The following is a 23,483-nucleotide window of genomic DNA, read 5'->3' on the forward strand; positions in this document are numbered from 1 at the left end:
CTGGCGTGCAGCAAAACCATCTAGGCTGGGAAAAAATAGGACTGAGGAAATGGGAGAAAGCTTTTCCCTTGGGATCAGCTACGCAGACCGGGGGTTCAGGTTGGGAGCGCGCCTTTTCAAATGACAGATATCGCAGGTACGCGTCGGTGACGGCAATAATAATAATTGATAAAGACCAGCGACGCGCCGGTGCTGCCCTGCTCCCCCTCCCCGGCGCCCCCAGTAAAATAATACCAACCCAGTCTCCTCGTATTTATATCCCTGCGTGTCTGTGTGTGGCCTAGCCCCATTCATCATTTGGCTCCCACTGCAGAACTCGCTCCGTTTTTAAAATTATGCATGATACACTGAAGAGACAATTTGGGTTTCCCCCACCTCTCCCTTGCCCTTGAAGAAAGCAAGCCCTTGTCTCATTTGCATTTGCATTAAAACCCTGCTCTCTATAAGCTAAGCAAAGGGGAAGGACTTGAAGCCTATGGGATGGCTTTAGGGCTCTGCCCCTTGCTTTTGGCTCTCTCTCTCTCTCTTTCTCATTCTCTCTCGTGCTTTGATCTCTGCTTAACAACAGTAACGTCACAGGGACTATACAGGAGAGTTTTGTTGGAAGTTAGAAAGTTTTGCAGCCTCCAGAGGGCTGTAGCGGCAGTAGCAGAAGCAGCATCCAAGGGACTCCTGGAAGGGGAAGAGAGAGAGCGAGCGAGCGACTGCCTCAGTCCTGCTGCAGAAAACTGAGTCGAGACGACGGAGGCAGACATGGAACATCAGCTGCTGTGCTGCGAGGTGGAGACCATCCGACGAGCCTACCTGGATGCCAACCTCCTCAATGACAGGGTGCTGCAGACCATGCTGAAGGCGGAGGAGACCTGCTCGCCCTCCGTCTCCTACTTCAAGTGCGTGCAGAAAGAAATCTTGCCATATATGAGGAAAATAGTTGCCACTTGGATGTTGGAGGTTTGTATCATTTCGGCGATTTTTCTTTGCAAGCTTCGGCACCGAAATGCGTTCAGCCGGGGAGCTGCTGCCTGCCGCCCCCGGCCCCCCCCCCCCCCCCCCCCCGAGTTCCCCGGCGCGGCACACGTTGCTCTGGCTTCGGAGACGCCCGCGTGTAACGAGGGGACGCGGCCCGGGCTTACGGTCGCCACGGGCCGGGCTGACGGTGGCCACCGCCGTTCTTGCCGCTTCTTTATCCCCGCTGCAGCAGCCGGGGCCCGGCGCGGAGGGGCGGCGGACGGACCCCCCCCCCCCTCCCCCGGGGGGGGCACTCGGGGGTCGGGGGGAGCCCCGCACCTTCCCCGGCCGTCGGGGCACGGTGGTGCCGGCGGAGCGGAGCCCCGGCCCCCGTCCGCCGCCCCGCCGGGGAGCGGCCCCGGCTGCCGAGCCCCCGGCCGCCCGGTGCGGGGCCGCCGGGAACCCCTGCCAGCTCGTTTTTTCTGGAGATTTTTATTTTAAATTAATATCCTTGTACACGTATGCAAGCGGCTGCCCGTGCCAGTATTATGCGCCATCTTTGTTCTTTTATTTGCAAAGCAAAAGTGTTTATTAATCGGGAGAAAAATTAAGAAAGTCCCGGGGAGCAAGCCAAGGGTGTGTGTTGCGGGGGGAGCGGGGGAAGGGGGCCGGGGAAGGAGGTCGGGGGCCGGGGGACCCCGCCGGGGCTGCGGGCAGGGGGACCGGCCGGAGGGGCTCCGGCGTTTCTTGGGGGAGTTGCAGGGTGAAAGTTTCTTTGTTCGGCGCGAAGAGAGGCTGGAGCTGTGGTCACCCCTCAAAGGCATGCTTGTGCTGCGGCGGCGATCTGCAAGGTCGCCTGGGAAAAGCGAGTTGGAAAGGGCCTCGTCCCCCGGCGGGACACGTCTGGGGGGGCTCCCAGCGGGAGCCCCAGGAGCTGGGCTACATTTTCATGCCTTTTCGGAAGCCCTGGGCCCCCGCGATCTATTTTTAATTAATTTTTGAAAGCGCAGCGCCCTGCCTTGCTCTGGGAAATGTCGCGCCCGGCTGCGCTGCAGGGCGAGAGAGGGAGGCGGTGGATTTCACTTCGGGGGGCCTCCCCGGAGCCCCCCAGCAGCACCGGGGCCACGGGGCTCGGTAAAGGACCCCCGCCGCTTCATTTTCAACCTTTTTTGAGGGCTCCAAGAATTTTTTAAATATTTTTAAATATTTTTTGAAAAGATGACGTCTGGGGAAATGAGGCTGGACGCCACCTTTGTGTCTCGACCAGAGAGGGGAATCTGCAGCACAACGGCGAATTGGATGAAAAAATAAAAGCGAAATAAATAAATTCGGAGGGCAAGGCCGGCTCTGCACCCCAGTCCCAGACACGGGGGCTCGCATTTTCCTCCGCTTTCCTTTTTCTTGCCTTTTTCAACATTTGTTCTAGGGCCTGAAAAGATGGGGCCAGACCTCCTCTTCGATATTCCCCCCCCCCCCCCCCCCCCCCGCTTTTTACCACGAATCGCCTACGGATTCCTAACGCCACATTTCTCCCCACTTTGTCACTCGTGACTTTCATTTTCTTTGATGCCTCTGTTTTTCCCTTATTTATGGCCGTTTCCCCCAACTGCATTTTCCCCCTCGTCTCCTTCAACCTTGCCCTGCAAAGCCCGGGGGTGAGGGGGGGAGGGAGGACGAGGGCGGCGGGACAAGCCCAGTTCTCGCCTATATTAAATTATTCAACGATCTCTCTCCTTCTTCCAGGTCTGCGAGGAGCAGAAGTGCGAAGAGGAAGTTTTCCCCTTGGCTATGAATTATTTGGACAGATTTTTGTCGTTTGAACCCCTCAAGAAAAGCCGATTGCAATTGCTCGGAGCTACCTGCATGTTTGTGGCTTCAAAAATGAAGGAAACTATTCCTCTGACCGCAGAAAAACTGTGCATTTATACAGATAACTCCATTAGACCCGACGAATTACTGGTAATTTCACGTTTAATCACCTCAGGGAAAATAAATAAATAAATAGAAGCCGCAGTAGAAAGGCGGATTGGCGAGCCCCCGACAGCGGGGCGGGCGGGGAGGGGGCTGCCGCCGGGCCGCGGGGGTGCCGGCGGCGGGCGGGAGCCGCTCCCCGCGGGCTCCGGAGCTGCGGCCCCGGCGGCGGCGGCGGCCCGGGAGGGGAGCGGGGCCGGTGTCGGTGCGCGGGGGCCGGGGCCGGGGCCGGTGTCGGTGTCGGTGCGGGGGCCGCGGCCGCCCCCCGCTGCCCCGGCCGGACCCGCGGCTGGGCGCGGCTTGGGCGCCCCCTGGCGGCGCCGCGGGGGGGCTGCGGCGGGCGCTGGGCGGCGGGGGGCGGCCCGGCGCCCTCCGGCCCCCGCCTGCGCCGGGGCTCGGCCGCGGGAGGACGCCCGCCCCCGGCCGGGGGAGCCGCGCCGCGGAGGCCGCTCGTCCGAGCGTGTGCGAGCGGCGCTGACCACGCTTTCCCTCTTCTCCTTCCTCTTCTCTTCTTCCCCCTTCCCTCCCTCTTCTCTTTGCAGCAAATGGAGCTGCTGCTGGTGAATAAGCTGAAATGGAATCTGGCTGCAATGACCCCCCACGATTTCATTGAACATTTCCTTACTAAAATGCCTCTGGCAGAGGACACCAAGCAGATCATCCGTAAACATGCTCAGACTTTTGTGGCTCTGTGCGCTACAGGTATGAGCCCTGCACGTTACGCAAAGCGCGTTGCTCCCCTCCAGGCGCCTACCCCCCGGCCCGTAAAGCTTCCCGTAGCTGTGGTCTAAAGCGCGCTCCCAGAGCTGTGGGGAGGTAGTTTAAGCCCCGATTATTGCCCCTTGTTGTTTGCAGAAGGTGGATTACTTTGCAGAGGTAAGTTTTTTCAGAAGATATTTTGCTTCTGAGTTGAGTACGTGGTGTTGTCGGGGAGGGAGAAGCACCCCCCTCTCTGTAGCTCAGCCGTGGAGCCGCAGCTCAGCGCAGCACGATTTCTTCGCCTCCGTACGCCGGGTTTTGTGCGGGGGCTGCAAAAGGCTTACTGCCCGTGCGGGGAATCCCTCCCCGGGTGGATTCGTTCTTAAGACAGTTTTTAAAGGCGGAGGGAGATTTTGCTTGTGAATAGCTCTGCGTGGGGGTTTTAAAACTTCCCTCTTCAAGTCGCCTCTTCCCCCCTCCTCGGTGGCTGGTGGATTGGAGGAGGGCCACGCGGCACGGAGGCTTTCCTGGCACAGGACCGAGCTGCTGCCATCTGCACCCTTCCGACCACGTGCTGTGCTGGAGCCATGTGCGGGGCCGGCCTCCAGAGACGCCGCCGACCGTTCGCTAGGCCAGGTTTGCAGAGGCCCGATCTTTGGTTTCAAGGGCACCGTGCGCCCACACGTGCCCCGGTTATTTGAAGTTCCATGTTTGCATGCGGACTGCGTGCGTGCGTTCGTACGTGGACCGGCTTTACCCACTGAACCCTAGCAAGTGGGAAGGAAAAAAGAGTTTTAGAAGAGCCCTTCCGTTCTCCAGATCTCACTGTTCCCACAGGACAGAGCGGAGGAGCAGGGACAGAAGAAGTTCTAGAGGGAAGATACTCGGTTTAAACAAAACGTGTTCAGCGCGTTTTCTTTTAGTATGGCGAGACCAGTCCAGGAATGGCAAAAGAATAAGGAAGAAAAAGCAGCCAAACCAAATGTTCTTTTGCAGTAGCACGTAAAGAGGAATGCCAGACGCTCTGTTGACACTGATAAAAACTTAGTGTAAAGGAGATACAGTGCTTTAGTAAACGTTAATATTCAGTAGCAGTTGTGCTAAAAAAAGAGATCAAGCCTGCATTTGGACTTGAGAAGAGGTATCCACACTTGAAAAACCTCGGTGGGATGTGTGCGATCAATGGCACAAATTAAGGTGGTGTAGTTTATTTTCCAGAGATGGATTTGGTACGAAAAGATGGAAGAAAGATTGCAGGCACTCAGAAGAAAAATTTTATTTCACAGAATCGGCCCTACTGCAAGGCCTAAAGATAGAACGACCAAGCCATAAAAGAGAAATTTATAAACACTGGCATTGCTCTTCATCTTGGGCCTAACATCAGCGTAACGGGCGGGTCGTAAGTTAGATTGCCTGGAATAACGCGCAGCGTTCGGAGCGCTACAGCCTTCAAACAGCCTTCAGACTACCTGCAGCAACATTTTGGGAAAATCAGAGCTAACTCGCCGTGCCAGATTCTACCAGATAAGGCCGCTGCGATCCTGAATGCGCGATTCGCTAAGTTTGAAGCTTCCTCGGCTGTTAGCTAAAAAGAGCAGCTACCCGGCCTCCCCTTTGGATATGGGGATGTTTAACCTAGGTTGTTGTGTTGGCAATGACAGGGATGAAAACAAGAGTAGTTCAAAGGTTGGAGACTTGCTAAGAGTCCAGTACTTTGATCTACTGTCGGTGTTGTTATGTTTCTTTTAGGAAGCACATCCAGAGCCTTTATTTAATGCTGCTACACACCACAGCTGGAGAATGGATCAGTAAATGAGAACCATGTTCTGGGAGTTTTACTTAGCTTTTTAAAAAAACCAGCGCTGAGCTCACCAGAATTGGGGCCCTCTTCAGCTCCCTACTGAAGTTGGGAATATTGCCTGGGGAAAGAGCGCTCAGGAAGGCTGCCACTAGGCTCTGTATTTTTATTGTTATTTTTGGATGTCAGGATTTTCTCTACCTCTTGCTTTCCTCATGACTTCTTTGTTGGCTAGTGAAGATCACATGTGGCTTAAGTAGCATCTGGACTTTGCTTTGCTGTTGCTGGGTTGTGTTGTATTTCCCCTTGCCAAAATGAACCTAGATGGACTGCAAACGCGTTGTGCTGCCTGGATGCTGTGGGGCCCAATCCAAAGTCCACTGGAAACACTGACACTCGCTTAAGTGGCCTCAGGGGCAAGAGCAGTATATCCTTTGCTTGAAGTATATCCTTTGCCTGTGGCCTCTGCTGTAAAGGAGGGTCTCCTAAGAAGAGGCAGCAAAATAATGCTTGCTTAGAAAATAAAATCTCCGCCAGCTGACTTAACAAGGTGAAGGCTGTGGAAGTGTTTGTAGATGAGTGTGCATGTGCTTGCTCCAGAAGGAGGAGGTTACGCTGCAAGGTGAAGTTGAGGGGAATTCCTTCTAAGCTCCCTCCTCAGTTGTCTGGCTAGTAGAAGTGGATTTGTTTGATTCGGTTTAGTTTTGAAAAATCCATTTTCGCCAAAGGATGTCTTTGTGCTGTGGTAGGTTCGGGAGAAAAAGAAAAAAAAAAAAAATTACCAGAGGTTGTTTGAAGTTAACACATAATTGAGCTTAATGAATGGGGCTTTGGCATGGCCGAGCAAGGCAGGGAGAGCTCAAAAGGAAGCAGGCCTCTTTTGGCCCAAGTTAAGACCAGTGTTGAGGGAGAACTGCAGCTCTATACAAGCATAACAATGAATAGCAACAAATATTGGAGCTTCAGCATTTCATTATGTTCCTCTGGTTATCAAAACATACCAGGCTCCTTTTATATTATTATTATTGCTATTATTGTTGTTGCTTTCCTCCTCTCGGATGGAGAAAGAAAGATCCCCCTTTGAAACAAGCGTGTTACAATTCTCCTATTCTCTGGCCTTTATAAAATTGGGAGTCTCAAGGTATGTGACCAGTTGGAACCTGTTGCATCTTGCAGCAAGTGATTTATGTTCGCAGTTTTGATTTGCCTCAATGAAAAGATTTTCATTCATAGCCCCCAGCTCTCCAGACGGATGGAATTGCTGCTCCATTTAAAAAGGAAAAGGGGTGACTCGCCTTGTTAGGAATTTTTTTTAAAGCGCTGCAGCGCCTATATGCCTGCTTTGTCCTCCCTTCAGGGTGGCTGGCATTCTTCTCTCTCCTCCCCCTCCTCTCTCTCTCTCTCTCTCTCTCTTTTTAACAACGCTGAAGTTGTTTATTCTTTTTGGATGAAGTCTCAGATAGGCTACTGGGGATGTGTGCTTCAATTGATGGGGCCCCCTACCCCATTGTGGCTGTGTCAGGTCTAATTCATCTCACCGAAGCCCCCTTGTTCCTGAGCGCTCAATAGCGCAAGATGAGGCGATGGAGGCTGACAATGATGCCACACTCTTCACTTGGGGGCATCCAATTACAGGCGAGAGGGGCCCCCTGATTAATATGCTGAAATTAGTGGCCTCTGCCACAAATAATTCCTTGTTGAGTTGCAACAAAAAGGCAGTCCATGCTGCTTGTCTGGAGTGGTTATAGGGACAGACACAAACTGGTCATTTAAACTTCATTATCACTTTTCCACCTTGGAAAGAATGAGGGTGTGACTATGAATTCATGTTCTTGTTTACTGCTCCGTTTAAAAGAAGAACGCAAATATTAATCCCAAACATGATCCTGTCGGGACAGACTCATTAAACTGACACATTTTGGTCATGTTCTGTTTGTGGAGCTCAGCAAATAGTGTCGCGAACACGCTGCCACCGTACCCCTCCGAGCAACCCAATCTTGGTGGAATTCATGCTTGCCTACTGAAATCCGTCATTTCTGAGGTCTACCTGCGACTGCCTATCGGTATTTCAGTTAGGGGACTGGCTTTGGCATGTGTATAGGGTCAATAAACAGTCTGGGCTACTTTGATTTTGGGGAATGACAGAAGCTTGCTAGAAGCTGGGTGTATTTACATCTGCCTGGAAATGGGCAGATTAGGAAAAGGGGATAAACTAGATTTATTTTAAGCACGGTAACGTAAATGCCATGACTTTAGATGAAGCTTGCCTTTTAGCTGGCAGTGCATCACAAAAGTTTGGCCACCCTTCATTGTATCAGTTCAGTTTGGAAGGTCCGTAGAACGCTGGGCGAAATGCCCCTTTGAAGGTGGGTATCGGTCAGGGCTGCAATGGAGCGTCAGAGGTGTATGAATAGATTGGGAGAGAGGACTTTTCATAGAGTCCCAAAGCCTTTAGTTGCACTGGTAAAACATTTACACAAAAGTTATTTTATCATAATAAAGGAGATGCATGATTTAATACTTAAACTGTTCCACTGAGCCCTCTAAGCTGTCCATGCCTTTGATTTCATTCAAGGGTTTGACAGATGGTTTATATTTTTTCAACCCAGAGGAAGTTGTATTCTGATAAAAGCTGAAGGAATGTATCTCAGGTTCTCGTGTATAATGTGGCATTTCCCTTTCTTCCTCACAAAATTAGACGTTTACTTGTGCCACTTACTTCCTTTGTTTCTGATTCTCCTCCAAGGTGTACACTGCCACGGATCAAACGCATTCCTGTTCGGCAGAAAGAGTCTTAGCATTAAAACGTGGATTATTCTTATTAAAAAAACCCCAGCAAAACAAAACAAAAAACCAAACCAAAAACATGCTAAATGGCAGAGATAGCCCCTTAAGGAATCATGGGAGTGGCTTTGTGGAGAGACCTACAGCAATGCAGTCTGGAAGGGGGCCCAGCCTCTTGTCAGCATGGTGTCACATCAGAATGTAACTGATTGTCCGCCAATTCTTGGGACCCCCGTCACTTAGTTATGCCACATTTACATTAAATCCCTGTTGCCAGGATGGATGGCAGCCACTGACAAGAGACTAGGTTGGGACAAAGCATTTTTAAGATGAAACCTTAATTTAAATATGGATTATCTGCCTCCTGACAGGGTTAAGCAGTCTTTCTCTTTCTTTCTTTTTGTTGATGTTGTTGTTCATTAAAGCTATATTCCTTTGAATGTCAGTGCAAAGGTTCCTGCTTTAAAGGCCCCGAGGACTCCTTACTAGAGTGCACCTAGGATCTGATCATGCGAAACGCTTCAGAAGGCGAACAGGTTTTCTCAGATGTCCAGTGCCACTGGCCCCAGTGGCATTATTCACACGAGCAAAGTATTTTAACGTTTGAAGAACGGGGGCCCTGCTTATGATAAAAATACCTCGAAGCGATGAATGGCCTCCCAGGCTTAGCGCTAGGAAGGGCTACTCACTGAAGTACAGTTGCTCATGTGGATAAGTGTTCACAGGTTTGGACCTGTAACAGTTTAGAGCAGGAGGCAACCTTCCTGCTCACAATTTTCCCTACCTTTTCGGGTGCAATAGTTGGCAGCTGAAGCCATGCTGGTAGAAGAGTGTATGTGTATGGGCAGGCTTCTCCTAAAGCAATCATTTCAGTCTTCTTTTTTTTTTTTTTTCTCTCTCTTCTTTCTTCATACAGATATTAAATTTATTTCAAACCCACCTTCCATGATCGCAGCTGGCAGTGTGGTAGCAGCTGTGCAAGGCCTGCATCTGGGGAACACTAACACTTTCCTCTCCTATCAATGCCTCACACATTTCCTATCACAAGTTATCAAATGTGATCCGGTAAGTGACTCTTTCTCTCGGTTGATCTCCTGCCTTAGAGTTTAAGAATGAATGCCTGCTTACTGCATAGTAGCTAATCTGACAGTACATCTTGATAAAAGTCAAACCGCAGAGCGGGGTTTTTGAACGTGTTCTCTTGTGTCCGTCCTAGTTATTTAGCTGTCATTACACCCATTAATAATCGGTGATTACGCTGCTGCAGTTTGCTGATAGGCATGCCACATCCAGCTCTAATGTTTGTAAGAGAGGCGTATCTGACAAAGCAAAGGAAACCCTGCATCGATTTAGGACATTGCAGAGGCTGTGGTTGGTTGTCGGTAATTAAACCAGGAGCCTATGTAAAACAAAACTTTGAAAATAAGACGAGGAAATAGTCACTGAGACCTCGTGGTATCTCTGACCTTATCTTTGACCATTCTTGAGGCCTTTTATTGTGCCAAGTGGTGTGAAAAAGCCCTTCTTAAAAGAGTTCTAATGATCTAATTTGGTTTATTACGTGCTAGACCTGCACAGTAGCTGGTATTGAATTCCTTTTTGGAACAAATGCTTGTCCCACGACTTTCTGACAAGGTAGATGGTCCTCACAGGACTCTCATTTTGCCCTGCAGCTTCCAGGAGATGCACATCAGTAACTAGTGAGCAATAAACCTTTCATGAGTGAATGGGCCAGGAAGGGAGCCTACAAGGAAGACCTAAAGTCAATGATCCATGTCATAATGGTGTGTGAAGTTGGGGCAGAGTTGAGCTTTGTTTTGTAACAATGTGGAGGACCAATAAATAGATGCTTTAAAAAGGTTCTTGTGAGGTCTCCAAGCGCTGGACAATGAGTCAAATAAAGACAACTCTGTGGTTAGCGGCAGTATCTTTGAGATGCTGTTAAATTATTTTACACGTTAATAATTTAAATACATAGAGAACTGTACTAGTCCAGACACTGCAAAGCTAGGTTTGTATAATTGGACTTTGTTGACAGGATTGAGTGATTTCTGGAAGGACGAATGCATCATAATTAATTATTCACAAAAGAATATTTTACTTTTGACAGACGATGTGAAACAATTGCTGACAAATATGGTATCTCAGCTTATTATTTTGATCACCTTAACAATGCCTCAGTATCGAGCACGTTATTTTTGCCATTTATATTACTGCAGCTAAAGTAATATGGATCCAGTGCTGCAATGTTAAATACTATAACAACTTCAAATGCTGAAATAAAATGCTGCTCAGTTTGGTACATAACGTGTAATGCTTCTAGGCAGTTTGTGAACAATGTAGATATTTCAGTGTATGGTTGGCCACTATCCAGTGCGAGATATTTGAAGCAGGTACTGAGGAAAACTACTAGGCTCACTATCTGTTCTGACAGTATCTGTTTCAAACAGAAACATTATTTAATCATTCCTGATACAAAGCATTGAAGTAGATTCTCTCACATCTTGGAGAACAACAGCATGTCCTTATGTGACTTGACTTAGTTGATGACAGAGCTCTTAAAAGAAAAGAAAGTAGTTTTAGCAAGAAGGAGAATCCTTGCTTATTTCTTTTTTATTGTCCAGAGTCATTGCAAGGCCACAATCCACATGACCTGAACTTAAAGTTAAGAGCTTTAAAAGGAAGTAACTCCTCTCCAGCTTTCATTGCTAAATATATTCATGTGTCAGAGCAGCTGAAGTTAGAAGTAAGGTTTTTGTATAGGTTTTATACAGAAAATAAGCATCATAAAATTATACCTATGTATATGTATACTGTTGTGTTTGTAGTGGAATAAGGGAACAGCATTTTTCACTACTGTTGCTTTGAGTAGAGGAGACTGCTTGGTTTCATAGGTAGCATGATTCCCCTGCGTAGAGGATTTCCCGTACGAGGTGCCTATGCAGTCCACGGTATCAAATGTCGTTCTTATTATCTTATTTCACTAGCATGTATCTGAAAAGTTTGTTACTCCACAGTGATGGTTCCCCTTGTCAGACCGCACAAATGAATACGCTTTATATTGGATTGTCTTGAAATATTAAGAGCATGCATTATAACATGGCTAACATTCTCCCTGATTATCTATTAGCTAGAGCAGCTGGTCTGTTGGATTTCAGGTTATATAATTACACTTTTTTACCTTTAGTCTCAAAGAAAGCTGAATCTAAACTAAAATGAATATCACCTGATTGGAATTCCTTTATGGTTCATGTTTACGTTGGTAGGAGTCCAATTTCCCATTTTGCCTTTGATCAGGGGTAATTAGAAGTCAGATAATCACAATTAGAAGTCTTGGGCTGTCTTCCATCATTCTATTCTTGACCCCATCATCCAAACAGATCGAATTTTACCTGACATTCATTTCCAGGCCAGAAATTTGCTAAACTAGATTAGGTGGGGTTTCCATGCTGTCTGTTAGTACACTGGAATTCGTCTCCTGCCTGCCCCTACTCGGAGGCACCTTCAAACACGTGCTTGTTACCCAGAACGGCTCGGGCAGCAACAAAGGATTTCCAAGCAGGTTCTTTTTTGTTGTTGTTTGTTTCCTTTAGTATCTGACCCTGGAGTCTGATCATGTCTACTGTGTGTGTTAAAGGTATTTGACCACATCAGTTAAGCTAGCAAGCGTGTTTTTTTTTTTTTTTTTTTTTTTTCACCGAGGAGCTTAATTAATCCAGGAAGGGTTTATGACCTTGAACAAACTGTGGGCATTGAAAATTTGGGTAGTGAAGCAGAAAAGTTGTTGGGAGAAGTTATCAGAGTAATGCACAAGTTTTGTATTGGCTTTTCAGTGTTGAGGAGTGCTGAGAATGAAAAAAAGCTTTGCTGAGGTTGTTCACAGGGACTGTTATATTTTTGCTAGCTCTAAAACATTCCTGCAGACAAACTATTCATCTAATAGTCATCTGAATACGAAATAATTACTTGAACAAAAATGCCTAAGACAGACATGAAAAAAAATATTCATTCAACTGTAGCTTAAGACAACGGTCCGTTCATAACAAATCGTAAAGATTATGTTTAAAAAAAATACAGTTGCAACATGCTGTACTCCGAGAATCTCATAGGAAAAAATTTCTGTGGTCAAAAATTACCTTTAAATTACATAGTCTATGTAATTATTCATGACTGGACTCCAGAGGGAGAAGAATAGGTATTTATAGAAATTCTTTTGAATGCTTTTAGTTTTCAGAGCTCAAACACGCTATATGCAAATGACAGGATTAAAAAAAAGCAATACCAAAACCCCACCAAATACCCCCCCCCCCCCCCCCCAAATCAAAGGCAAACAGGGTTTATTTTGCTCTGAAAATAAATTGGCTTTCAGTTTGGAACACTGAACATGCTACCTTGTTAAAAGAGAATTATCCTCAGAACTGAAAACACCTAAACCTGTATGCATGTACTGCTCTCTTAATACATCTAATTCCAAGTGTGACTGAGGTACATGGTACAGGACACGCAAGTAGAAGCCTTACAGTCAGGATTGATCCGTCATATCTTGGGAAGGGGTGAAAGGACTTCACAGAGATCTTATTGTGAAGGCCAGAGGTATGTAGGAGCCAAAGGCATGATGACTTTAGGATATGAGGCGTTTCTTTTTGTCATTTAAAACGCTGTGTGTCTCTGTCAAGAGGAAATATTACACTAGGGTTTAAACCAGAAAAGGTCATAGGTTATGTGTTTTCAGTGAGCTGTAACTGATGGTCTGATCTGCTTAGAGGTAGGATTAACCTCCCTCTCTCTCAGAAAGGACTCGCAGAGAATTGTTTGCTTGGGTTTCTAATCTTATTTTACCCCAAATGCCATGTGCCCTTATTGGTGGCAGAGGAGATTCTTGTGGTAGTGGAATCAGTGAAAAGCTGGTAGATCACACAAGAAGCCTCTGAATGAAGGCAGAATTGAAACTGGGAAATAAAGAAAACAGCAGGCAGGTCACCCGCTCAGGAAAACAACATTCATTCTCAGTCATGCACATCCTAACACTTTTGACGGCAATTTATCATGGAAGACTGGGTTCACTGCAAGGGCTAACACATGTCATAGGTTAAATCAGAAAAGGCAATACTGAAAGGAGACTTCAAAGTCCTTAATACACAGAGTTAAATATGTTGGGAAAAAGCTTACGATGTTTGTTATAAAGATATGAGTAAACAGCACGCTGGAGGAATTTGGGCAAAATGTAGTGTGATTCTTTTGCCTATTTAAGGCACCATTTCTGTGTCCTTGCAATGGATGTACATGGCTCTGGAGAATACAGCCATAACTTGCAGAAGGTTGGACAGGTTGAGCTAACAGGTCTTCTCCAATTCTAATTGCTGTAGATCAATAAGTAGAATTGGATAGATCTGCTCATGGTATGGTTTAATGCCCGGGGGAAGTTACCTTTCCCCACCATAGACATGAGCCTGCTTGGTGCTTTATGCTTTTAATTCACACCAAAGTCTGTGCAAGCGGCGAGGACCTTGCACCCTCCTGAACACTCAGTGGGTTTGTGTGCGTGTTCAGCTCTGAGAAGACTCTTCTGAAGCAAAGGAAAGAGATTTCACCCTGACTGAGATTTCAAGGTGAATGCAGTAACGAACTGAAAGCTTGGCAGCACTTTGTAATGCATGGTTACGAAGGTGTTCAGTGATGCTTCTGAAAGATCTCTCCATTTTGGGGTCATACAGTCTGGTACATTTTCCTGTTCAGATGCTTTCTGAGTTAGGAATCAGTTAGCTAACGTGAGCTGCCCAGTGCTGCACATAGCAGCAGTTGGCAGGCAACTTTGGGCATGTACATCTAAATATATATATATATATATATATATATATATATATATATGGCACTTCTAAGAAATTTGTATTATCAGAACTCAGCCTGGGAAAATCACTGTTTATGACCATCACTTCTAGTAGATTGTATTGCTGAAGTGTTTCTGTGGTAAAAGTAGAAACCGTTACAGCATCAGCAATACTTGGACGACTCCATCCCAGTTTCATGTCTTTGCAACTCCACTCAATTAATTTTGATTGATTCACACTGCTGTCCAGTCAGACGGTTCCTATTTTTCAAAAGGTATAAGGGACAGTGGGGTAAAAGATAGGATGAATGGACTTCTCCAGAACTGCTGAAGTGTTAACAGCGCAGGCAGAAAAGCAGCAGTGCAAGCTACATCATCTTACGGTGGGTGTCACGGTCCTGCCTGGCGTAGTTACTATGTGTGTCACTGTAGTGGAGCGTTCGTCATGTTCAGTTGTAGACCTATGGGCTGAGACTAACAGCAAAATGGCAGTCGTGGTTTGTCCAGAGGACCAGAGATGCTCACCTAGGCCATTAAATAGAAGACGGTGAGAGTTACTTGCTGAAGTCTGGATCCAGGCTAGCATCCTGCAGAAAATGGGGTAGCTCGTCCAATCCGTTCACTATTCAGTGTTTCTCTTGCTCTTCCCACGCTCCTTTCAGTCTGCTGCCCTCCCAAATAACTTGATTATATTTCTCTTGCTTTTTCAAGAAATGGTATTTGGTCTGTGATCTTACTATTTTGCTAAAGGACCCTGGGTCTTTTTCTCCTTCCATTTAATCTTCTCTAGGATTGTTTACGAGCCTGCCAAGAACAGATTGAATCCCTCCTTGAATCCAGTCTACGTCAGGCACAGCAGCACAACGTATCTTCAGAAACAAAGACTGTAGAGGATGAAGCAGACCTTTCCTGCACACCTACTGATGTGCGAGATGTGAACATTTAAGAGGACTTCTTCTAATGGGTTTGCTTGGCGAGAAAAGCAGACAAAGAAAGGGCATCTGAGAAGGAATCAGCATCAGGATCTCCCCCCCAGAAACCCTTTTCTCCAGGACATTTTTATACCAGAAGGGAAAACCAGTCTCGTTATATTTTTTTCTTGCTCTGTCTCCCTTCCATCTGTGACTTCAAACAAACAAATAAACAAAAAATACCCCAAAAACTGTCTTAAAAAAAGAAAAAAATAGTATTTGCATTACCCCCAGGGGTTTGTGCTACAAAAATAGAGGATTTTATACAATAATAATCAACTAGTTTTTATATTAAAGTGTTCTTGTCTGTATGTTGTAAAAATAGGCATTAACACACAAAATGTCTCCAGGGGAGGTATTAGATTTGATTTCCTACATATAAAACCAACCAACCATTTTTAAAGTAGAAGAGGGTTTTTTTTTTTTTTTTTTAGATAGTAAATGAAATATTCTTTTTTTTTTCTTTAAAAAGCATAGCTTTAACGCAGTTCTAGGCTTTTCTGTATCTTGCTTGCTTATGCATTTAGTCACTTTATAATTCATCTGTAAATGTTTATTTTATTTCCTTAGGTTTTTTTTATCCTCTTCACCTTATAAATGGTTAACGTAACCCATAAGTTAGTGTATGTTAGTATGCAGCATTATTATATGTTAATCTTTTTTTGTGCCTGTGGATTGCCTGTGCATAAGGCATTTGTAGGGTTCCAGCTTAGCATTGTTGGGAAAGGCCAATGTACTACTCATACGATACTCTATTATAAAGAGAAACCGAAATAGTGACATAATATATTATATTTTTGTAATCTTCATATTTTTGTAGTTACCTGTGTAAAATGCTGGTCTGACCCCACAGATATTCAGCCTAATTATGGTCAGGTTCAATCCACAGTTTAGTCTTTTTTTTTGTTTGTTTGTAATATTCTAAAACCATTCCATTCAAAGCACTTTCAGTCCATTAGATATAGGAAATACATTCTTTATTGTGTGGGAATTTTTTTTTAATGGAATGGTTTGGAAATATATAAGTGCTTGTTCGCAAACTTGGAATTGCAAAGCAAGTGCATTTAACTATGGTGTTAGAGGAGAGGTGATTTTTTTTTTCCGAAGGTTGTGTTCCAGTGAGAGAAATCGCATTCACAAATTGCCAGAATATCTTCCTATCCTTTTCTATAGAAAAGCTGAAGTTTAGAAATCCTTTGGTGCCAACTCATCTTTATAAATTAGGGGCCTTAAAGGTTCACATATAGGACACATAGTTTAAGGATTGTCGCTAGATGTTTTACAACTGAAGGTTTTTAAACACTAAAATATATAATTTATAGTTAAGGCTAAAAAGAATATTTATTGCAGAGCATGTTCGTGAGGCCAGTATGATTTGTGAAATAATGCAATCGCCCCTTTTTAAAAAAAATCTTTCTACCCTTGATGTTGCAGTTTTAACACAGCTTATTAAAGAAAAAAAGGACACGCTTCAAAGAACAAACCCAAAACAAGCAGTCTATTTGGCCCCTTCCTATACATTTTTCAAAAGCAGTCTAACCATGAAAACGCCATAGTTAATAGATACGAAAATTGGAGTACTTGAAAGAAGTTCTTATTCCAGTATATGCCCCATTTTTTTATTTAGCTACACATAGAAAATTTGCACATCTTGGCTATGTATCTTTTTATTATTATTTTAGAAAGTAGCTGAAGGGACGTGGACATAGCTGTTGAAGTTGATGCTCGAGGAGAATGTGATGGTGAAATGTATGTGAGAAAACTGCCGCTAAGGTGTTGATTGTAAAAAAAGAAAACAACAAAAAAACAACAAAAAAAGGAAAAAAGAAAAAAATTTTAAAATTAAAAAAAAAAAAAGAAAAAGAGAAAAGAAAAGGAGTGGATGCTCCATTTTTATTGAGCTGCTATGGATAAATTCCCAGCATGGTTTGAAAAAAAAAAATTAACATTGCTTTTCTGTATCTTTGTCATTGTGTTTTGCTGCTATTTTGTGGATCAGTTTTTTTTTTTTTTGTTATACAATGTCATATACTGCCATGTTATAGGTTTTAATTTTCTCATAGAAAATTATATTATTGACATCATTTTTTGTAGATTTTTTATGTGATCAATTTTTACTTAATGTGATTACTGCTCTATTCCAAAAAGGTTCCTGTTTCACAATACCTCATACTTCAGTTAACCGTGTCTAGACCAGGTTTTAATGTTCGTACACAGTGCCTCATAGTTCTACTGCAAACGGAAATGCATCGAACGTTATTCTGAATGGGTCTCGCGATTTGCAACTAGGTTGCATTAATTTAAAAACAGCAGACATTTCAGAAGATCAAGTAATGTCAGTTTTTTTGTTGTTATGCATTTTATAAAGCTGGATTCTTTGTCTGATCTGGGGTTTATTATCATAGTAGTTTTAAGCTGTGTTATTAGCCACATTGATATATGAAAGGTGCATTATAATATAACTCTTGTATGCCACCTGATGTGGTTTCCCATCAGCTGGGACGCATCATTTGGTATGATAGGTTATCTTCTGGAACTCTAAGTATTTTGTGTGTTTAATCTGTTATGATATACTAGTTTTTTGTTTGTGGTTTTTTTTTTTTTTTTTTAATTATAGCATAATGCTAATTTAAAAAGCCTGTAAATCTCATAAATAAGCCAGCTAACAGAGTTGTATGCTGAAGAATAATCTAGCTGTTGCCTGTATGCTGCTAAACCAAAACAGAATTAGAACTCATTTTGAGGCAAATGCAGTTAAGATCCTACATAGTGCATAAATAAAGCATTGCAATGCTACTAGCAGTCGCAGGACCCAGGAGGACTGGATACATTCTGTCCAAATTTCAGGAACATTTTCTTACTGCTTACCTCATAAAACACTTCTGTTTGTGGCATCTCTGTGTCTCTGAACCAAACATGATTATTGAGTTAGTGCTTGTTGGTTATATTATGTGTTACACTGAGTGGCAGTGTGTACTGCAAATTTCTTTAACATATTGTATGTACTAAAAGGCCAAATCCAGATGAAGTGGGTTCACGTGCCAACAGAGATGCTTTATTTGTCACATTATTATATCAATCTGTAGTAAGCAAGCAATTCAGATTTGTACATTTTTATATTGTACTTATTGGCATCACTGGTCTGAAATGCACATTTTCACCAACAGACCTGTAACGGACAAGTTTCCAGCAAAAAAACTAAAGTCTAGAAATAAAATTGGTAAAACCCAATGTCTGCTTGTTGTCGTCTTTTTTTTTTTTTTTAATTGCCTTCATGAATGCTGAATGGTAGTAACTACCTGATGCAACGAGTAAACCACATGACATTTTCTGGTTTTGACTCTCTGCTTTAATAGTTGCAATGCTGAAAACCTTTTGTTGTTATTTTAGGAAACCGTAGGCGTTTTTAGCAATGGGTAGGTGACTACCTGTCACAGTGATGTGTATTTTTAAAAAAGCAAAATAATTTTTTTGCTGAAGATTTTGTTTTAAACACTTAAGGTAATTACTCAGAGTAAAACACCTTTTGGTGGTTCTTTTCAATAAAAGGTAAAATAAAGTAGGTGTTGGATGGTACAGAGTGCTTCTTTGTATTTATTTATCAGCGTAAGGTTTTGTGTCCTAGAATACCTTTACAGAAGATAGTTGGTTTTAAAAGCGGTAAGGTTAACCAGCCGCCTTCTTCCCTTCCCCTCATACACAGCTTTTGCAGCTTACTACTGTATCACTCAGATAATAAGGAATAAACCAGAAACATGTAAAAGCCTATTAAAATATGTAAAGAAGAACTGGACCTAGAAGGACAGAAATTGTATATGATTATAAAGTAAAATAAGAAAAAAAAAATATAAGCTGTGTCCCAATTCACATTCCAAAGTATCTCTGAAAACCGGGGATGCACGTTACCAATTACTACCAGAGCTGAACACAGCAGAAGCAGTTTATTCTTAGTGGAGATGGTCAAGTTTCTAACCTGTGTATTTGACTATTTACCTTATGAAAATATTTCTGCCTTAAAAAAAAAAAAATCTACATAAAACGTCAAGTGCTTGTCTCTTCTGTCGCAAATTAGAAATCTAGTATCTGCCTCCTGAGTTTCTCATTGACTAAACGCCACGTTACAGCTGATTCTGTGCAGTAAGTACAGCAAAGGAAACGAAAAATGAAACTCCCAAGTTAACACCTAACATGGTAATTATAGCCTAGTGCAAAATAAGTTTGTCTTAGTGCAGTTACCAATAGATGGGAAACCACCTGCGTCAGAAGAATCCCAGTTGAGCCTGTATTAGCTTGGCAGTTTCCCAGTCATTTCAGACAGAAACCTCAGCCATGTGGCCTACTGCAAAAACCATACGTCAGGGAGGCAAAGTAATATCAGTACATAGTGTCATCTGTAATTTTTTCCGTTTGAAATGGGGAGCGCCTCAATATGGCCAAGTTACACTGGCAGGCCACCGAGGAAGATCCTTATAGCAGTGAAAGAAGATCTAAACTACATTCACAGTGACTAAATACAGATCAAGCCAAAGCTTGAACTGGACTCAGTCAAAAAAGACTCGTTTTTTCCATGCAGATACCAGTTTTCTGCAAAATTTCAGCATATTTTAAAGAAAAAACAGGAAAAAGGTGTGTCTTTTGTATCACTGATGGCTAACCCCTCTGATTTTAAATGTTTGAAATTTGAGTGAAGATATACTTAGGAAATCCTGATTTGGGACAAAAACCCTTTTTACTGACAAAAAAATAAAATGATTCGGTGAGAAATTTAAACCTGCATTTTGTTGAACATGTTAAGTGCGTTTTGCCTTTCCTATCTGTTTTATAAACTCTATTAAACTGACTGAAGTGTTCTGTGGCTGAAATAGGTTTAAGCCCACATAGTCAGCTCTGTTATTTACATTTTCCTTCTCTCAAACATCATCTCTAAATGCAGACTACTAAATTTGAATGTTGGGGGAACTATGCCAGTATTACTCACATTGCAAAGGGCAGAAAGACAAGAATGTAGCAAGGAAAACAATTTACTATAGGCTGTAAAAAATATGCATGTTCAGCTAGGCTATGCTGTAGCTTATTAAAGGGGAAAATACTGTATTTTCTTACATCAGATTGAGACGTGTGCACAGAAAAACCTCCAAAAGACATCCAAAATACCTCCTCAATTCCATTGCTGAATTCAGACTGACTGACAAGCCTGGATGTTTTACGAACACTTAAATTCACATACTCTTTATTAAAGAATAAACAAGATCTGTTAAGTGTAAAAACTCGGAATCCACTTACATTCAAGCATATCTGGCATTTTAAGTGATAGAAAACTCCAGAAGATAGAGGAGAAAGTGAAGCTTGGAGCTATTATTTCAAAGGAGTCATAGGAATGACCCAGGCATGTGGGCTAGATACTCTGATAAAGATTCCTGGCAGTGTCACTGAAAAGCTACAATGGGACAAAGGCAGTAAAGCTATAAATGATGGCATTTTAATGAATTTCTGCCAGCCTCATTTTATGGGAAATGTATCTCTTCAGACAAATATGGTATTTTTATGATCCCACAAATATAATTGATACTAGTAATTGCATTGGCGTGGCAAACAGATTCCCATCTGGCTTTTGACTGAATTCCACGCAATATTCCAATCAAATGATGAGAAAGGGATTGCAAATTAGTCAACTGGATTGCACTGATAATGTGAGACTTGCCAGACTTCTGATTTTGTTTTTTAGGGTCAAGGAGTACCAATTTAGGGCAAGGCAGAAGTTACCCTTTTGTTTCTTTAATGTGATAGACATTAAAGAAGGAAAACAGAAACAGTTTCTTGGCGATCCCATTAGCATCTGCAGAGCCCTGCTTAGATCTGTCCTACTTTTTGCCTATGTGAAGACTATGTATTAAAAAGTCTCACATTTCAGGGAAGTCACTAAGTATTCACAGCCCTCATTTTCCTGAGCGCTCTTACCTGAGGAAGGACCTACTGGCAGAAAAACTGGTGCTCACGGCCGATCAGGAGTAAGGCACACAGGCAGCATCTTCACCCTGTGCAGGCCCTGCTGATGCAGGAGCACCACCCGCGGTGTGTGGGCAACAGATCTGCTGCTGGAGTACACACCACCACTTCTACCCAGCTCCTGAAGCTGTTTTTAATGTGGTCTTCAGAGCACCAATTCCTTCACAGACCAGCCCCAAGCTTTTAGGGAGCAGTCACTGCCATACACAGACCAACTCAACAACGGATATACTTTTCTCAAGTTGCCTCTCTGGAAGCAGGAGGCTGTGTTTAGTGGCTGCTAGGGTCCTCCCTCTTACACAGTAGGGAAAAAAAAAAAAAAATCCATCTGTGTGGATTTCACTTCTCATTTTAATTATGGCTTATGTTACTTTTCTTATTTATGACAATATCCTTGAAGAAATACAATTAGTGTTTATTTCAGATAAAAAAATCACAGTGATCTATCTCAAAAGCAGAGTACCAGTCTGTCCACTCACTTGAAGACTGCAGTAGAAAATCATATTCCCATCATATTCAAAATGAGCATATTCAAAATTATATTCCCATCATATTCAAAATATGCTAATGGGCAGTCACAGTACAATCTTCCCTGCTAACACATCTGTCAAGGAGTGAAGCCTACCTGAAAGCCACAGATTGCCCAGGCAAATGAGACCTTGACTACATCTGCTCAGCTCTGACTAACCTGGCATGAACTGGAAAACACAGAAGCAAAATAAGAACTTCATTAGGCAACTGTTGCTAAATTCATACTTGGTAACGCATTTGGGGTGGGTGACCAGAGGGTGATAGGAACCTCCTCCTCCCCACCAGTAACTGGGCTTACATATGGAAAAACTCAGAGAGAATGGCCTGGGACTGCTTGTGCTGGAAAATATATAAAGCAGTAACTGGTTAAGAGGGTAACCCCTCGGAGTTGGAGAGAGCCCCAGGTACAGATATCTAATACCATCAAAAAAGCTGAACCAAAGGAGGAATCGCTACATGCACAGGCCAAGCTCCAAGCCAGGATCTGACACGTCGACTGGCTAGATCAGAAGCAACACAGAATGGAAACTGCTATCCACTCACCATTCCCAACCTGCTAAGTAAATAAATTTTAGATTGTTTGTTGCTGAGTGGTGAGGTTTTGTTATGTCATCCATCCCACCTGACTGCCCTGTAACACTTGTCTTAACCCATCCACAAGCTATACTCCATTAAAAGCTTGGCCTCCTACGACAGCTAACATGTTACCCACCGTAAGGATGTTATTTGTAACATTAGCACCAGTCTTCGAGGAGCTGGGCTGAGATGGGCAAATCATTTAACAAAGATCACTAAGCCACCACCAGAGCATTGCGACAACTCACCTGAGCCAGCACCGAACGAGTGACCTAGTGTCCTAAGTCACTACTCTGATGGCAAACTGTCTGAAACGGACAATTAAGCTTTTTGATGTTTTATTTCTCCTTTTATTAGATTTTATCGCTACGGATTGTTTGAATACAGGGTATTATTTTTTGCTCCTTGAACACCGGCAGACTATAGTTCTTTACATTTGGTTGCTGGCTACTTTAAATATGAAGACCGGATCTTCAGCAAATGTATACTGTTAAATCTAGCTATGTTCTTTCTATATACGCAGACATTAACATCTTCCCAAGATTTCCAGAAGGCATCAGCAATTATTTCCTCAAAAGTAAACATTATTTCTTATAAACAGAACACATTTATTTCATGTTTTTGACTCAATATTTCTGTAGCTGTTTCAGTCATTCACTATGACCACTTTGTTCAGTTTAGACAATACATCTATCAGCCACATATTAATTCTGGTTTCTCTTTTCATGGAGACCCTTGGACTGCAAAGGATCAGAAAGGTTCCTCCCTTACGGACAATATCTTTCTAATTTAAGTGAAAGAGTTCATCTGCCTTCACTCCTGCATGATAGCGCTCAACAGCGTTGCAGAGTCAAACAAGTATATGCAAAGCCTCACGCGTTTATGGCAACACAAGTGTTCTCTCATCCTCCAACAACTTTCCAATTACGTAAATATAGTCCTCCATGTTTTTAAAATCCCTCTGTAAACCTGCTTAAGGTGTCCTCAGGGATCTCTTTTCACTTCTCCCATGCTTCTGCTGAAGGAAAATTTCAGGCAAATCACAAGTCAAGGCTCCTTGAAAAAGTCTCTCCCTATTTTTCTCTAGCATGATTTGTTTCTTTCTCATTAGTTTGAGAAATAATGATGCTACTGGATTTTTGTGATGTTTGCCCTCATCTTATTGCATAAGAGAACTTAAAAGAAGAGCAAGACACGCAACTATAACGAGCCAGATTCTCAACATGCGGTTCTAACAACGTACCTATGGTGAAGCAGGGTTATGAATTCCCAAACTCTGCTCAAATCATTCTCCATCTTACTCCGGTGTTCTGGATAGGACACACAAAATGATGCCGTAAGTCCATGTGGTTTTGGGTTCACAGTGCACTTG

The 23,483-nt window shown here is 43.4% G+C and overlaps 2 protein-coding genes across 5 annotated transcripts in view; one reads left to right on the forward strand and one right to left on the reverse strand.

The window, feature by feature from the left end:
* Positions 1-680: 680 nt before the first annotated feature.
* On the forward strand, positions 681-19,480 carry CCND1 (cyclin D1). Its single transcript, XM_082318776.1, has 5 exons — positions 681-951; positions 2,692-2,907; positions 3,462-3,621; positions 9,117-9,265; positions 14,818-19,480. The coding sequence occupies exons 1-5, from the start codon at positions 754-756 to the stop codon at positions 14,971-14,973; spliced, it is 879 nt and encodes a 292-aa protein (XP_082174902.1). The 5' UTR covers positions 681-753; the 3' UTR covers positions 14,974-19,480.
* LTO1 (LTO1 maturation factor of ABCE1) overlaps positions 4,875-23,483 on the reverse strand; it is a 30,785-nt gene continuing 12,176 nt past the window's right edge. The window contains exons 5-8 of one of the 4 annotated variants that reach the window (XR_014228927.1): positions 23,355-23,421; positions 14,553-14,831; positions 8,136-8,191; positions 4,875-6,156 (exon numbers count right to left, since the gene is read on the reverse strand). Coding sequence is in view for 2 of the 4 variants with exons in the window: in XM_082318779.1 (XP_082174905.1) it covers positions 23,392-23,421 (30 nt within the window). In the remaining 2 variants the exon portion in view is untranslated. Of the gene's footprint in view, positions 6,157-8,135; positions 8,192-14,552; positions 14,997-23,354; positions 23,422-23,483 lie in introns of those variants that run through there. The other 3 variants (XR_014228928.1, XM_082318780.1, XM_082318779.1) reach the window with 3 other exon arrangements.

The sequence above is a fragment of the Platalea leucorodia genome (assembly GCF_965183815.1).
Source record: "Platalea leucorodia genome assembly, chromosome: 7".
NCBI classification, from domain to species: domain Eukaryota; kingdom Metazoa; phylum Chordata; class Aves; order Pelecaniformes; family Threskiornithidae; genus Platalea; species Platalea leucorodia.

Excerpts from the sequence above, each read along its gene's own strand:
- CCND1 (XM_082318776.1), top strand. The coding sequence starts at position 754 with ATGGAACATCAGCTGCTGTGCTGCGAGGTGGAGACCATCCGACGAGCC. Across the intron at positions 952-2,691 it reads TTGCCACTTGGATGTTGGAG|GTCTGCGAGGAGCAGAAGTG; the intron begins GTTTGTATCATT and ends TCCTTCTTCCAG. Across the intron at positions 9,266-14,817 it reads AAGTTATCAAATGTGATCCG|GATTGTTTACGAGCCTGCCA; the intron begins GTAAGTGACTCT and ends AATCTTCTCTAG.